The sequence below is a fragment of the Podarcis pityusensis genome (genome assembly GCF_964106645.2).
Source record: "Podarcis pityusensis genome assembly, chromosome: 11".
NCBI classification, from domain to species: Eukaryota; Metazoa; Chordata; class Lepidosauria; order Squamata; family Lacertidae; genus Podarcis; species Podarcis pityusensis.
The window spans coordinates 33,279,825-33,294,635 of NC_138036.1; the positions used below are offsets into that span (position 1 = coordinate 33,279,825).

At 43.8% G+C, this 14,811-nt stretch overlaps 1 protein-coding gene and 1 long non-coding RNA gene across 2 annotated transcripts in view; one reads left to right on the forward strand and one right to left on the reverse strand.

Annotated features, from left to right (window-relative positions):
* Positions 1-1,738: 1,738 nt before the first annotated feature.
* LOC308458343 lies at positions 1,739-2,695 on the reverse strand. The gene is made up of 2 exons (XR_013977239.1): positions 2,556-2,695; positions 1,739-1,844 (listed from the first exon to the last, which is right to left on the reverse strand). It is a non-coding gene; the product is annotated as an uncharacterized lncRNA (long non-coding RNA).
* A 117-nt stretch (positions 2,696-2,812) lies between these two features.
* Positions 2,813-14,811, forward strand: part of RASA1 (RAS p21 protein activator 1) — a 52,015-nt gene continuing 40,016 nt past the window's right edge. The window contains exon 1 of the mRNA XM_080972404.1: positions 2,813-3,260. Coding sequence (XP_080828530.1) covers positions 2,815-3,260 — 446 coding nt within the window. The 5' untranslated portion in view covers positions 2,813-2,814. The remainder of the gene's footprint in view (positions 3,261-14,811) is intronic.

Here is a 14,811-nt window from a genome sequence, read left to right on the forward strand (position 1 = left end):
GTGTACTTTAGGCATGTGCCGCAATGACATCACTGTGGCACCAATCTTGTCATTTGGGAGGTGATTCCATAAATGAGGTGCAAGAGCGGAAAAAATGACTTACTTGGTGCCACAAGATGTACCCTTTAGTAGACTGTGGCAGAACCAAGGGGGCCGGTGAATCAGTAAATAAATGTATCCACACTGTTGCCTGCCTGCCAATACCATACCTTTGCAGTTTACATCGAGTTTCTAAAATACATATTTTTTTATTCCTTTAAATTGCCTTAGGGGAAATGACTGAAAATGAAGGCAGACACAATAGCATCACCACTGTACTCAGAAAAAACACAGTATTCATTCAAATGCTGTATATGTAACGATACCCTCTTCTTTTTAATGTGTGAACTCTGTTGACACTGAAGAAACATAGTAAATGCCAACTTGTGTTGCATAATTTTTGCAGTGTAACCAGAATACTAGATGAATTTGAAATTTGCCAACCTACAAATTTTATTTGACTGATCCTCCTTCCTGCAAAATCCGCTACTGCTCTTATAAATTGACAGTTATTTTGTTTACTAAGCTGGGCAACAGTTAATCTATTGCGACATCTGTCATAAAATCTAACACTATCTAGGTCAGATAGCATCTAACACATCAAAAGGAGACAGGAAAGAAAGAAGCATGTTGCTGTATTGTGTCTGTCCAGCTTCTTCAGTTGCCCTTTCTTTTAGCACTACAGTTTGCATGTGTGAACACTGGCCCATGCTTTTCTTTATACAACTGTACTAGTTATGTACTTAGGAGGCGGAGTAGAAAAAAATAAACGTGTTTGAAGTCACAATATTTCCCTTGCAATGTTGAACATTACATGTAATGTTTCAAGGTGCTGTATATCAACAAAGCTAAAAGTACTCAGATTATGAGTCTACTGCGCCACTGGTGCAGAATAAACTGCATTTTTATCCATCTGCAAACACATACAGATAGAATTTTCAGAGTACAAATTTCATCCCCATGCTTGTACCAAAACAGTAATATGCCAGGCGTTTTCAACTCAGTACTTTTCCTCCATTCATGTAAAATTACAAATAAGCATCAACTTAACCCAAGTGGAGAAAAAAATTCATCTTCTAGGTACAGGAACAGGTTCTAGAGTGCTTCAGATTTGTGTCTCCCTCCACTATTTCTCAATTTTCTTTGTTCATGCCCAATTAACTTTTTGTTATACGAAGTCATAATTTAATCCTGAGTATAATGCAGATTTGTTATTCTTGTTAAGCTTTAACGTTTCCTATAAAATATTCTTTTCTTGTGCAATTATTCCAATAGACCAGAAGTCTAATCTCCCAACCCTGCCCTATTTTGAAGAGTTGCATGTTTGGCAGTTCTGTTTGCGGTTTTGGAATCATATTCCTCTTTCTTTATTTATCTGTACACAAAATATATTGAGGAAATGCCATTGCTTAGCAATGACAGGGTGCATCTGGAATGAAATACCACTTTCCACCCCAATTTGCTGATCATAAATATGCATTAAAAATACAAGGTGTGGCATTTGGAGTAGTTTCAGGCTATTCAGGCAAGAGTAGAGATAAAAGAAAAGAAAGCCTTTAAATACTTTCAGTCTGAAGATACATGAATGAAATAAGCATAATAAAACAGCTCCCAGTGCAAATCAACCTCAAGAATACTATTTGAGAGCACTAATTAAATCTAGTAAACAATAATGCTAGATAATAGCACAATGGCCATCTAAACTCCAATAAAGTTATTTATTCATGGATGTTGATGTATAACGATAGACTCGGAGGCACTTCAGACGATATCGGTTCGAATACTTGGAGTTGCTGTTGACTTTCCTAGCAGCAAAAAAACAGAAAACAAAACACAGTAAAAAAAGAATCTTGTGATATCTTTAAAAAAAAAAAAAAATTTGAAATCAACAACTGTGGGACGCAGTTTTGTGTATTGTAGTCTGCTTCATGCATCAATGTGCTGGCGGGCTCGACTCCATGCAAGCTGATGCCTACAAAGTATTTTCAGGCTGCATCTACTGCGGCCAGCAAGTTTAAAAGGGAGCAAACCCCTCTGAGCGCAATAGGAGTGAACTTCGGAATAGACGCGCGCAGAGGGTCGCGCAGCCGAGTCCCTCCGCCTCTTTCGCAAACGTGTGCTGAGTTCCGGGGCCGTCAAGGAGCCCTGGCAGCACTGCAATGTGTGTGTGTGTGTCATAAGGACAGGCACCACCCTCGGTCGCCCTCCTGGCACACAAGGCAGAGCGCGAGGGAAGAAGAGAGCGCTACCTTGCCGAGCCGCCTCTTTCCAAAGAGCCTTCGCTTGCGGAAAGCGGCCAGCACATTCACTGGAGGGACAGACGCGCATGCGCTTTCCGAAGAGGCGGCGGCGGCGGCCGTGAGGAGGGGGGAGTTAGCAGGTGGGGGGTAAAACGAGACGGCGACTACAGTGGCAGCTGAGGAACAAGGGAGGCGCTGCCGCCCCCCCCCCCGCCCACCGGGCGAGCGCGTGCGAAGCCGTTGAGGAAGGGACAAAACGCCGCGCCGGGTGTTTACCTCAGCGCACCAGGACTGACTGAGCGGGCGGCGAGGTCTTTGGGCGGGCGCTCCCATTGTTCCCATTCAGCGCCTCAAGAGGCGGCGGCGGCGGCTTTTCCTGAAGCTCCTCCCCGCCGAGGTAGAAGGAGGCCGTTGGTCCGTCGTCCGCCCCCCCCTCCCGCCGCCTCTCTCCCCCTCTGTCCCTTTGTCGCCTCCTCCCGGCCGCGCGCTGCCTCAGCAGCAGGGGCGGGGAAGGGGTGGGGCGAGCCGGAGCAGCATGATGGCGGCGGCCGAAGCGGGTGGCGAAGAGGGCGGCTCGGGAGCGGCCGGAGAGCCCAGCGGGCATTGCCCTCCCGCCGCTGCTGCTGCCGCCGCCGCCGCCTCTCGGAGCAACAAGAGCGCCGCCGCCGCCGCCGCCGCTTTCCTGGGCAGCTCGGGCCCAAGCGGCGCCTGCCCCGCGGCGTCGCTCCCCTCGGTGGGCTCCAGGCCTGCCCCTCCTGCGGAGATGTCCAAGGGCCTGTCTCCGCCAGCGGCGATCCCGCTCCTGGAGGGCGGCGGCGGAGGGGGTACCGCTGCCGGCGGGTTCCCTCCGCTGCCGCCGCCCCCGCAGCCGCCGCTTCCGGCCGGAGGGCTGAGCACAGTGGACGAAGGCGACTCGCTGGACGGGCCTGAGTACGAGGAGGAGGAGGTGGCCATCCCGCTGAACGCGCCCCCCACGAACCAGTGAGTAGCGCCTTCTTCTCCTTCTCCGCCTCTCTCTCTTTACCCCAACCCGATCCCCTCTCTCCTCCCCCCCCCCCAAATCCCAGGAATGGGGATCCGGCTGATTCAGCCCCGGCACCGCACCCAGTTGTGAAGTCGGCGTTGGTGCGTGTGTGTCAAACTCCGGGCAACTCCTGAAAGTTTCCCTGTTGCGCCCGCCTCTTTGCCTCCTCCCGCATCCCCTTCGAAGCAGCCTCCTCGGTTGGCTTAGTCAGCTGCCTGCTTTCTGATTGGAAAAACTGGGAACTTGGGACTAAAAAAACCCCTTTCCCTTCTCCCTAAAATAAATACTAATAATCGACTCGCCACCAAATATGGAGGCTGTCCTTCAGAGCGCTCGAAAGCAGTGCTTTTCTTCTTGAAAAAATGAAAAGGTGCCAGTACTCGCCATGAAGTTGTTACAGTAAGTGCCAGACTTCTAACCAGTGCTTTTTTTCTAGGAAAAAAAGGTGACTGTACTGTGTACCCATGAGTACTCCTAGAAAAAAGGCACTGCTCAAAAGTGCTCCTAAGTGCACATTTCCCAAAAGCGTAGCCATATTTTTCACAACCATTTTCTCTTGGTCTATTATCTTCATCCCCGCTCCCCATGCCGGACACATCTTTAATCTTGACCCTATTCTGTTTCTTTTTACCTTGCCAGGTACAGTGGTACCTTGGTACCTTGGTTCCGAAACGGCTTAGTTGTCAAACAAATCAGCTCCCGAACACCGCAAACCCGGAAGTGAGTGTTCCGGTTTGTGAACGTTTTTCGGTAGCCGAACCTACAGCCAATCGGAAGCCGTGCCTTGGTTTTCGAATGGTTTCGGGAGTCGAACCAAGGTACCACTGTGCTCCTTTATTTGCAGCTATAGAAAATATTTATACCCTGCTATCCTTTAGTACATAGGAAGGTGCTTCTGCTTAGGAGCAAGTTACCATGGCTTCCTGGCTTTCTAAGCCCTATGTGGAGATGCTAGCAATTGAATCCAGGACCTCCTGCACACAAAGCATTGTCATTGAGCTTCCTAGTTATGGCAGAGAGAGACTCTTTGCAGGTGCTAATATATGTTAGAAGAAGAAGTTGTAGCTATCAAAATTCCTAATTTGACATAACTGTCAGGGGTAAAGGAATGCTGTCATATTTTGTATCTCTGTGGTCACCCTTTTTGCTTTCTCTGAATGTCGTCCTTTTAAAAGGCATTACAAATAGTGCTGATGCCATTGGCACAGACTATCATGACACAGCCTGTCTTTTCAGACACTTTTTTACTCACATAAAAGCTGAAGTCCACAATATATACATGGGGGGGGGGGGTGTTTGAAAATAAATGAAAGGAAATATCAACATACAGTGGTACCTCGGGTTACAGATGCCTCAGGTTACAGACGCTTCAGGTTACAGACTCCGCTAACCCAGAAATAGTACCTCGGGTTAAGAACTTTGCTTCAGGATGAGAACAGAAATCGTGCAGTGGCAGGGCAGCGGGAGGCCCCATTAGCTAAAGTGGTGCTTCAGGTTAAGAACAGTTTCAGCTTAAGAATGGACCTCCAGAATGAATTCCGTTCTTAACCCGAGGTACCACTGTACTTCAAGAAATTCTAAATATGCACACTCAAGATAAATTTTGTATGGGTTAGTTTTAACACCCTACAATAGGTCTTTGACCAGTGCTTCGGAATCCACAGGTGGGTTGCAGCAAAGCTATTACTGCCATTTAACCCTCAGCCAAGCCTCCTCACATTGGCCTGGTCTGGTCCAGCATTGCTCCCACCTTCCCACTCCCTGCTGGGAACATGCTGTTTAGCTTGGAAGGCGGCTATTCATCTTATTTCTGTAATTTCACTGAATCGCAGAGATTTGTGAGAGCAGTGGCAGACTTTGAGCTTTAAAATTTCAGCAGTGCCCCATGTGATATGAAAATTTGGCACCACTCTCACGCACAGACACACACTCCAACACACAAACACTCCAGTGTGGAAAGGAATTCCTGTTTCTACAGTTTTATTGCTGGATTTCTTGAGGAATTTACTCTAGTAGTGAGGCTTCTTGGGTTCAACCATGGCAGGGCTTTTCTTTTTACTCCCATGTTAAAGTGCATGAATAGGGATTGTACTTTTGCCACTTGCAACCCAATTCTTCCAGTGCTCTTCTTTGGGAGTAGTTTTCCCTGGGTTCAGCCATGGACGGAGCTTTACTCTCAAATAAGTGTGCACAAGACTGCAGTTTAATATTCAGTGCTGATTTGGAATGCAATTTGTTTTTATTTAATTGCTTTTTTAAAGGAATTGTAAAATGCCAAGATTTTGCAAACTAAAAGGAATAAACTTTCTTTTTTTGGAAGTACAACTATATGTTACTTTAGTGTGGGAGAATCTGAAGAGTAGTTTCTTCAAACATCGTCATCCTACAAAGGGGCAACAGAAAACAGCTGCTGCCTCTATTGGGCTCTGGGGATAATGAATTTTTCCAAGAATTTTTGTTCATTTTTATTTCAGCAGGTTGACATTAGAAGGGGGCAAGAGCACAGAGGGGTGAATTAAAGTGTAGAGAAGGTGACACAAGCTGGAAGAAAGGGAGCAGAATGAAAAGGAATGTGAGATGAAGACAGAAAGGTATTACTAGCAAGTTAAAGTAGAATAAGGTGAGAAAAAGAATGGGTAGAAATGCAAGAAGGAAGGGAGAGAAAAGGGCAGCAGCGAGTCACAGAAACGGAAAGGAGGTGGTGAAAGTTATAGGAAGTGATAGAAAGGCATAGATGGTGATGATGACCTGCCCTCTTGCTCAGTTTCAACCACAAGCTTCACTGAAGAGAAAACCACTGGAAATCAAAGAGGACACAACTACTAAAAGAGTTCAAAAGTTTTACCAATAATACATGAAATAATGGTTCGCTTGTATTGAAAAAATAGCATTCCAATACTTTTTTTGTTGTATCTAATATATGGTGAGGCTCTAAAACTGTTAAGTTTAAATCAACAATGGGTCCCATGCTCCTGGTTGGGAATCGGACATAGGTCTCAGGCCTGGACTGGTTGGAGACCACTGCCTTACATTACTCAGAAGGATGTTTAAAATATGTAACAGTCATAGTAATACAGACTTACCGTAGAATTGAGATTTCAGTATGTTTTAGGCTGCAATCCTACTTATGTGGAAGGATGTCTCATTAAATTTGTTGGGATATGTTTCCGAGAAAAGATGCATAAGATCAGTCTGTACATGAATTATTTTAATGCCATCAGACAAGCATTTGATTTTATGAGTCTTCTTGCTCTTTCCAAGATTCACATGGTAAATTGATCTTCATATGTTTTTCTTCATAGAGTTGTAGCTATAGAAAAGGTTAGTGCTGGTATGCAAAATCTGACTTTTTTTTAAGGGGGAAAAATGGTTTGGAGCAAGTAGGAACCTTATCTACTCATGACCCTTGCCAAAAATTGTAGCTGCCAATTCATCCCTGTCTTCTTTCTCTTCTGGGATGATGGAGATTGCTCAACTGCAACCGTGGAAGCTCTGCCTTGCTATTGTAGAGGGTGGGGAAGAGAAGCAGTGAGCATTCTGGTTTCAGTAACTGCTTGCCGAAGTGCCTAAAGGCTCCACCATGGAGCAGTGACTGAAGATGCCTCACTACCTTTCTTTCAGCTGAAGAATGTATGCTTTAGCCCATGGATAGGCAAACTAAGGCCTGGGGGCCGGATTCGGCCCAATCGCCTTCTAAATGCAGCCCGCGGACGGTCTGGGAATCAGCGTGTTTTTACATGAGTAGAATGTGTCCTTTTATTTAAAATGCATCTCTGGGTTATTTGTGGGGAATAGGAATTCATTCCCCCCCCCAAAAAAAAATATAGTTCAGCCTCCCACAAGGTTTGAGGGACAGTGGACCGGCCCCCTGCTGAAAAAGTTTGCTAACCCCTGCTTTAGCCAGTGGTATGCTGCTGCATTTAGAGTGCTGACAAGCAGTAACTGAAGAACCTTCTGTTTCACTTTCCATGTGTCTGATGTCAGCACACCCTCCATGGCCCTGAACGCATTTTTGAGAGGGTGTGCGACCAGGCAGCCTCCCCACAGTCTACTTCATTGGAGCCTGGCTCGAGCCGAGCCACAGCTCTGCTCTCAGGCCAGTCTGACCCAGGGGCGGAGTGGAGGCAGCATAAGCTGTGTTGCCTCTCTCCTGTAAAGGGCTGTGCGTGTCCAGCCACAGCTCTGCTCCTGGGTCAGGTCTGACCTGAGAGAAGGAGGAGAGTCGCGGCAGCATTGCAGCCCCTTTCCTCGGCTGGGCAGTGCTGCACGAGGATGCTGCTGTGGTGCAAAAAATTGTCGGCCCCCGACCCCTTCATAGGGAATGTTGTGGGGGCTGGAGCACCCAGGGCCCGCCCACATCCAATGCCTATGGTAGTAGGTGATCCTGTGGCAATCAGGAGGGCAGTCTGGCTTGAGTAGGCTCTGGTGACATTTTTGCCTGTCCTTTTTGCTCTGTTTTACCAGTATATCCCATGGGGTGCTTAGTGGTAGTGGTAGATTGCCCTTTGTGGTGTGGGGGAAAACAATCTGCATTTTTCCGCAAAGAGAGAGGAGTGCAGTTCTATATACTGTACTGTCGTTTACTGCATAGAGGAAGTCTGCTAACTCCAATATTGTTCAGTTTTCTGTGTTCTTTTCCTGCTGTCACTTCTGGTAGCATTTTGCTACAATCTGTATATGTTATTTGCACCATGATGCATGCTAGATCAATGGATTGAAAGTGCTGGTATATAAAATTTATTTAATAAATTTCTAACCTTGTTAGGCAAAACTCTCAAAGCAGTTTACGAGGTTCTTGCAGAAGGGCCTTAGATGCTGACTTTAATGTCTGGGCACGTTCATGTGCGGGGAGGTGATCCTTTAGGTACTTGGTACCAAGATGTTTTAAAGAGATGCTTCATATGTTTTTTCTTTTCTTTTCCACAGTTTTGTAATGGTTTTAGAGTAATCCATACAAACTAGAATAAATATTTATGGAACTGTGTGATTTTGATTTAGAGTTGGTCCTTCAACCAGATATTTACCGTACTGGAATCTAATAAAACATATGAAGCAGGTATTTGAGATCTGTTAGGATTATGTTTTGAAGTTTTCTCTGTGCTAGAATTTTAGGACAGTGGGTGTTTGTAACATATTGTCTACTTTGGCCCCAGCAAAGTAAAACCCAACATGGTTTTACATGGGTAAACTCTAGTCTTTGAGTGCTCTGAACTAAACCGATTATACAGCTGCTTTTGTTGCTTCTTGACAGTGTCAGTTACCAGTAAGATATCATAGTTCGTACCCTTGAGTGGAATGAGATATTCAATCACAACAGCCCTAGAAAGAAAGAAAAAGAAATTATGGGAGGCAGATTAGCAATAGTCCTGTTGCCTTTGGGGATCATGCATGAAATAAAACTTTATACAAAACATGCATGGTGTTGTACTGCTTCTGAGTAGTCATTGCTTGGGGAATTAATATTATACCATATCCTTGGTTCATCTATGTAAATATTTGAACTGAGCCATAGAGATACTTCATCCAAACCATAGTTTGACCATCAAATCTGATCCTTGGACTTGCATGCTGATTCCTTCCCTCGCAAACTGCAGCTTGCCCACTTCGGATGTGGTAATAAACTGGCTGCCAAAGATCAGAAAGTTGGGAAGGGAATTAGCTTGTGAGTCTCTGCCCCCCTCCCTTGCACACTTTAGTTCCCTTTCCAGTACACTGAGCACAAGGACAAGAATATATCTGTTTGCAAAACAAATGGGAAGTAATTGGACAAACAAATATTTGAAAATAATATTTAAAGTGGTGTTTCAACTTCTTTGTTTAAATGCCCTTCCTCACCTGCCTAGGGCATGCCACTGCTTGCTAACATCCTTCAGAAGTAATTTAGTGAGGAAGAAATGAAGGCTGCTCAGCAAGAACTGAAGATTTTCAAATACTGTATGCACTGTTTACTTTTGTGAATACATTTTAACTTGATGGCTATTAATCTTTTTCTTTTCTTTTTTGAGATATTTAAATCTTTTGGTACCTTCTGAAAACTTACTTATTCTCCCAAGCCTTTGCTGTCAGTTAATACCAGTCTTTACTTAATTTGTTTGCTTTGGATTTTACTGTTTGTTTTTTTATTGCATAGGTGTTGATTTTACTGTAATTTTGGTGTACAGCACTTCAATTTTTAAGTGAAAAGTGGTATAAAAACATTTAAAAATAAACCTTTGATGTAAATTGACTATGCCCTTCCTCAGTAGTTGCTGTGTTTAAAATTATGGTGTTAAATGTAGAATGTTTTATTGCAGTACCAGGAGAAGGCAGCTGTAGGTTACTATATCAAACCTGCAGAACTCCTTCTGGCCCTTCCTGCATATTTCTTTCTCTCTTGTATATCCTGTTCTTGATGACCATTGGTTATGTTACTATATTATGAATTGGGAATCGTTACTGCTGACTCGGTAGTTCTTTCCCAGCCCTGCTTTCCAGAGCAACATGAGAAAAGAACAGTAGGCAAGCACATGTATGCTAATGAAACAGGAAATCTGCTGTAATTTCTGGACATTGGAAATACTGTAGGAAACCCTAAAAAATAGGAGTTTGTGTTTGGCTAACTAGTACTCAGAATAGAGCTTGAAACCAGTCAACTAGTTAGTCATGACTAACTCAAATCTATTGATTTCAGTGAGTCTACTCAGAGTATGACTTAATTGCATATAACTCAGAGCCTCTTTGTGTAAACAGTTTCCATAATTCCTAACCATTGGCTATGATGGCTGGGGCTTATTGGAATTATAGTTCAGAACAGCTGAAGGGCACCAGGTTTGTGAAAGCTGGTTAAGATTCTGTCTCTTCCCTCTCCCCCCCCCCCCCATTAGTTGTTGGATTCTTCTTCTGCAGAGGATTTGATTAATCATTACTACAAACCAAACAACATCTATTCAGTTATTGAACTTGCATATTCCTCATGTGCGTCCCCATCACATCTTTTTCTTCAAGCAGTGGAACTGCTAATAACTCTTGTGTCTGTCTGGTGTGTACTAGACTTGTCGCATAACAGGTCTAGCTAATTCAGATAGTGGGTGTGTTAGAATACCAACTATGTTGTAAATATTTAAAGGTAGTTGGAATATGATATAATCAAGACACTAATGATAGGCTTTTTAAAACAATCTACATAAAGGGATAATGGACATTTTCCCAATGGCTCTCATGTCATCCAAACTAATGACGCTGTGGGGCAGAGATTTCTTGATTCCAGGCAAAATGCCATGCTGCTGGGGACCTCTGGCCGACAACAGGAGACGCTGTACTGGCTTCCCATCTTCTACTGAACCCAGGATCAAGGTTCTTGTATTGATTTACAAAGCCTGGAACAGCATAGGTCCTGAACCCCTACGTTCCAGCTCAGTCACTGAGATAGTCTCCCAGGGTGTTGCTTGTCATCCCCTGAGTTGGCGAGGCTCATTTGACAACAATAAGGAACCTAGCCTTTAGTTTCATCAACCCATTAATGTGAAACACTCTGCTAACGGAGATTCAGCAGGTGCCTCCTGTTTCAATTTTTTAAACACCTGCTGAATACTTACCTATTCCATCAGGCTTATGCAGGCAATGAACAGTACATATTTACAGAATAGTTATCTGATTTCTAATTTTAACATTTTCATTGTATGGTTTTATGTACAGTTGTGAACCATGATATTTTCTTTATGAATTAGTGATATATAAGTATTTTTATAAATTAAAAAAGTTACAATATAGGAGTATTCTGGTTGATACATGTGCATACATGGGTACAGGCAATATACAAAACAAAAGTTAACTTTTTAGAAGGTGAGGTTGAAATACTGTTTCAATATAAAACCCAAAGCATTCATTAGAAGAATAAATGAAAAGTGTTTATACTTGGAACATGATGTAAATGTTTATCTTGGGAGCCAAAGCTAAGCATCTCAGAGAAAACTTTCAGGGCTTGTTGATCACATCACCAGAGTGATGCTTAGGGCACACATACAGAGTGTGTGTGTGTGTGTGTGTGTGTGCTTTTTTTTCTCCTCCAGAAGGAGAAGGTAAAGGTAGCAGAAAGTTATCCAGAAACCAGCAGGCGTATAACTACTTAAAGCAAGCTAACATGCTAGTGCAAGTCTGGGTTTATTGTGTAATGCCAGAGTCAGGAAAATTTATCTTAACTATTAACTTGATCAAAGCATATTAAGATGATTTTTATGTGCTATTTAAAGGTACATAAACGTTAGAGTGAAAATGTGCTGAGAAGGTTGAAGAAATATGCTACATATAGAATAAAACAGGTGTTATTTCTAAATACTGAAATAAATGTTGAAACTTTTTTAAAAAAAAAACACAGTAGTTTTATTGATACATTATTGATATTTTTACTCTTAATACTGCCATGTTGTTGTTATTTATTACATTTGTATACCGCCCTTCATCTGAAGAGCACAGGGCAATTAACAACATAAAAAATAAAAATAAAAACACAAAATATATAATAAAAGAAAAAGAAAGCAAAAACCCCACTACCACAAGCACATTAAAAAGGCAATAGAGTGGTTGAAGAGAAATATTTTCCCCAGGTGCCTAAAGATATGTAATGAAGGCTCCAAGCAAGCCTCCCTGGGGAGAGCATTGCATAAACAGGGAGCCACCATAGAAACGGCCCATTCTCGTGTTGCCATCCTCCAGACCTCTTGTGGAAGAGGCACACAAAGAAGGGCCTCAGATGATGATTGCAGGGTCCAGATTCTTGGGAGTTGTGGTCCTCGGCCTTTTAAAGCAGAGTTCAAAATTAGCCAGGCGCATTTTGCACTTGACTATTGTCCACTTGTGACCAAGTGAAGATGCCTGGGTGCCACGATGCGTTTGACATCCCCGCTCTCTGGAGGTGCATGCCTGGGGATCGTTGGATCTTGACTGTTTTCATACGCTAATACCACATCCTATAGAATTCTGTCAGTTGTATTTTATATTCACAATCAGAATGAATTTTAGGAACCAAAATGCTTTTTCTGTGCAGCCTGAGTAGGAGCAGTGAACAACGTTATAGTTAATTGTTGTTGCTTGTCTTCACCTACCCCCCCCCCCCACTGCCCTGCTCACAGCTGTGAAAAATTTTCTTCCATTATGAATGCTCTGTGTCACCATTAAGAAAAAGACGTAGGGATAGGCCAATATATATGTGGATTGTCCTTAGATAGTGACTTTTCTTATTTAAGGTCTCGGGGTTCTTAATTCTTAACCAAGCTCAAGGTTGTCTGAACTAGAATCATAGAGTTGGAAGAGACCACAAGGGCCATCGAGTCCAACCCCCTGCCAAGCAGGAAACACCATCAGAGCACTCCTGACATATGGTTGTCAAGCCTCTGCTTAAAGACCTCCAAAGAAGGAGACTCCACCACACTCCTTGGCAGCAAATTCCACTGTCGAACAGCTCTTGCTGTCAGGAAGTTCTTCCTAATGTTTAGGTGGAATCTTCTTTCTTGTAGTTTGGATCCATTGCTCCGTGTCCGCTTCTCTGGAGCAGCAGAAAACAACCTTTCTCCCTCCTCTATGTGACATCCTTTTATATATTTGAACATGGCTATCATATCACCCCTTAACCTCCTCTTCTCCAGGCTAAACATGCCCAGCTCCCTTAGCCGTTCCTCATAAGGCATCGTTTCCAGGCCTTTGACCATTTTGGTTGCCCTCCTCTGGACACCTTCCAGTTTGTCAGTGTCCTTCTTGAACTGTGGTGCCCAGAACTGGACACAATACTCCAGGTGAGGTCTGACCAGAGCAGAATACAGTGGCACTATTACTTCCCTTGATCTAGATGCTATACTCCTATTGATGCAGCCCAGAATTGCTTTGGCTTTTTTAGCTGCCGCATCACACTGTTGGCTCATGTCAAGTTTGTGGTCAACCAAGACTCCTAGATCCTTTTCACATGTACTGCTCTCAAGCCAGGTGTCACCCATCTTGTATTTGTGCCCCTCATTTTTTTTGCCCAAGTGCAATACTTTACATTTCTCCCTGTTAAAATTCATCTTGTTTGTTTTTGCCCAGTTCTCTAATCTGTCAAGGTCGCTTTGAAGTGTGATCCTGTCCTCTGGGGTGTTAGCCACCCCTCCCAGTTTGGTGTCATCTGCAAATTTGATCAGGATGCCCTTGAGTCCATCATCCAAGTCGTTGATAAAGATGTTGAATAAGACCGGGCCCAAGACAGAACCCTGTGGCACCCCACTAGTCACTCTTCTCCAGGATGAAGAGGAACCATTGATGAGCACCCTTTGGGTTCGGTCAGTCAGCCAGTTACAAATCCACTGAGTGGTAGCATAGTCAAGACCGCATTTTACCAGCTTCTTTACAAGAATATCATGGGGCACCTTGTCAAATGCCTTGCTGAAATCAAGGTAGGCTACATCCACTGCATTCCCTTCATCTACCAGGCTTGTAATTCTGTCAAAAAACGAGATCAGGTTAGTCTGACATGGCTTCTTTTTCAGAAATCCATGCTGACTATTGGTGCATTCCTTTCTAGGTGCTCACAGACTGTTTGCTTAATGATCTGCTCCAGAATCTTCCCTGGTATTGATGTCAGACTGACTGGGCGATAATTATTTGGGTCCTCTCTTTTCCCCTTTTTGAAAATAGGGACAACATTTGCCCTCCTCCAGTCTGCCGGGACTTCGCCTGTTCTCCAGGAATTCTCAAAGATGACTGCCAGTGGTTCTGAGATCACATCTGCCAGTTCTTTTAATACTCTTGGATGCAGTTCATCTGGCCCTGGAGACTTGAATACATCTAAACTAGCCAAGTATTCTTGTACTATCTCCTTAGTTATTCTGGGCTGTGTTTCCTCTGCTCAATCATTTGCTCCAAATTCTTCAGGTCGGGCATTGTTTTCTTTATCGGAGAAGACTGAGGCAAAGAAGGCATTGAGGAGTTCAGCCCTTTCTGTGTCCCCTGTTTGCATTTCACCATCTTCTCCTCTGAGTGACCCCACTGTTTCTTTGTTCTTCCTTTTGCTACGAACATACCCATAAAAGCCTTTTTTGTTGCTTTTAACCTCTCTAGCAAGCCTGAGTTCATTCTGTGCTTTAGCTTTTCTGACTTTGTGTCTACACGTGCTGGCTATTTGTTTGAATTCCTCTTCGGTGGTTTCCCCCCTTTTCCATTTTTTGTACACATCCTTTTTTAATCTTAACTCAGTTAAAAGTTCTTTAGATAGCCACCCTGGCTTCTTTAGGCACCTTCCATGTTTCCGTCTCATTGGTATTGCCTGAAGTTGTGCTTTTACTATCTCCTTCTTAACAAACTCCCAGCCATCATGAACTCCCTTTCCTTTTAGTATTACTGTCCATGGGATCTCACCCCGCACTTCCCTAAGTTTTATGAAGTCGGCTTTCTTAAAGTCAAGAAATTGAGTCCTAGTATGCTTGGCTGCTCCTTTCCGCTGTATAGTAAACTTCAGAAGAGCATGATCACTCGCGCCTAATGATCCTTCCACTTCTACCCCAC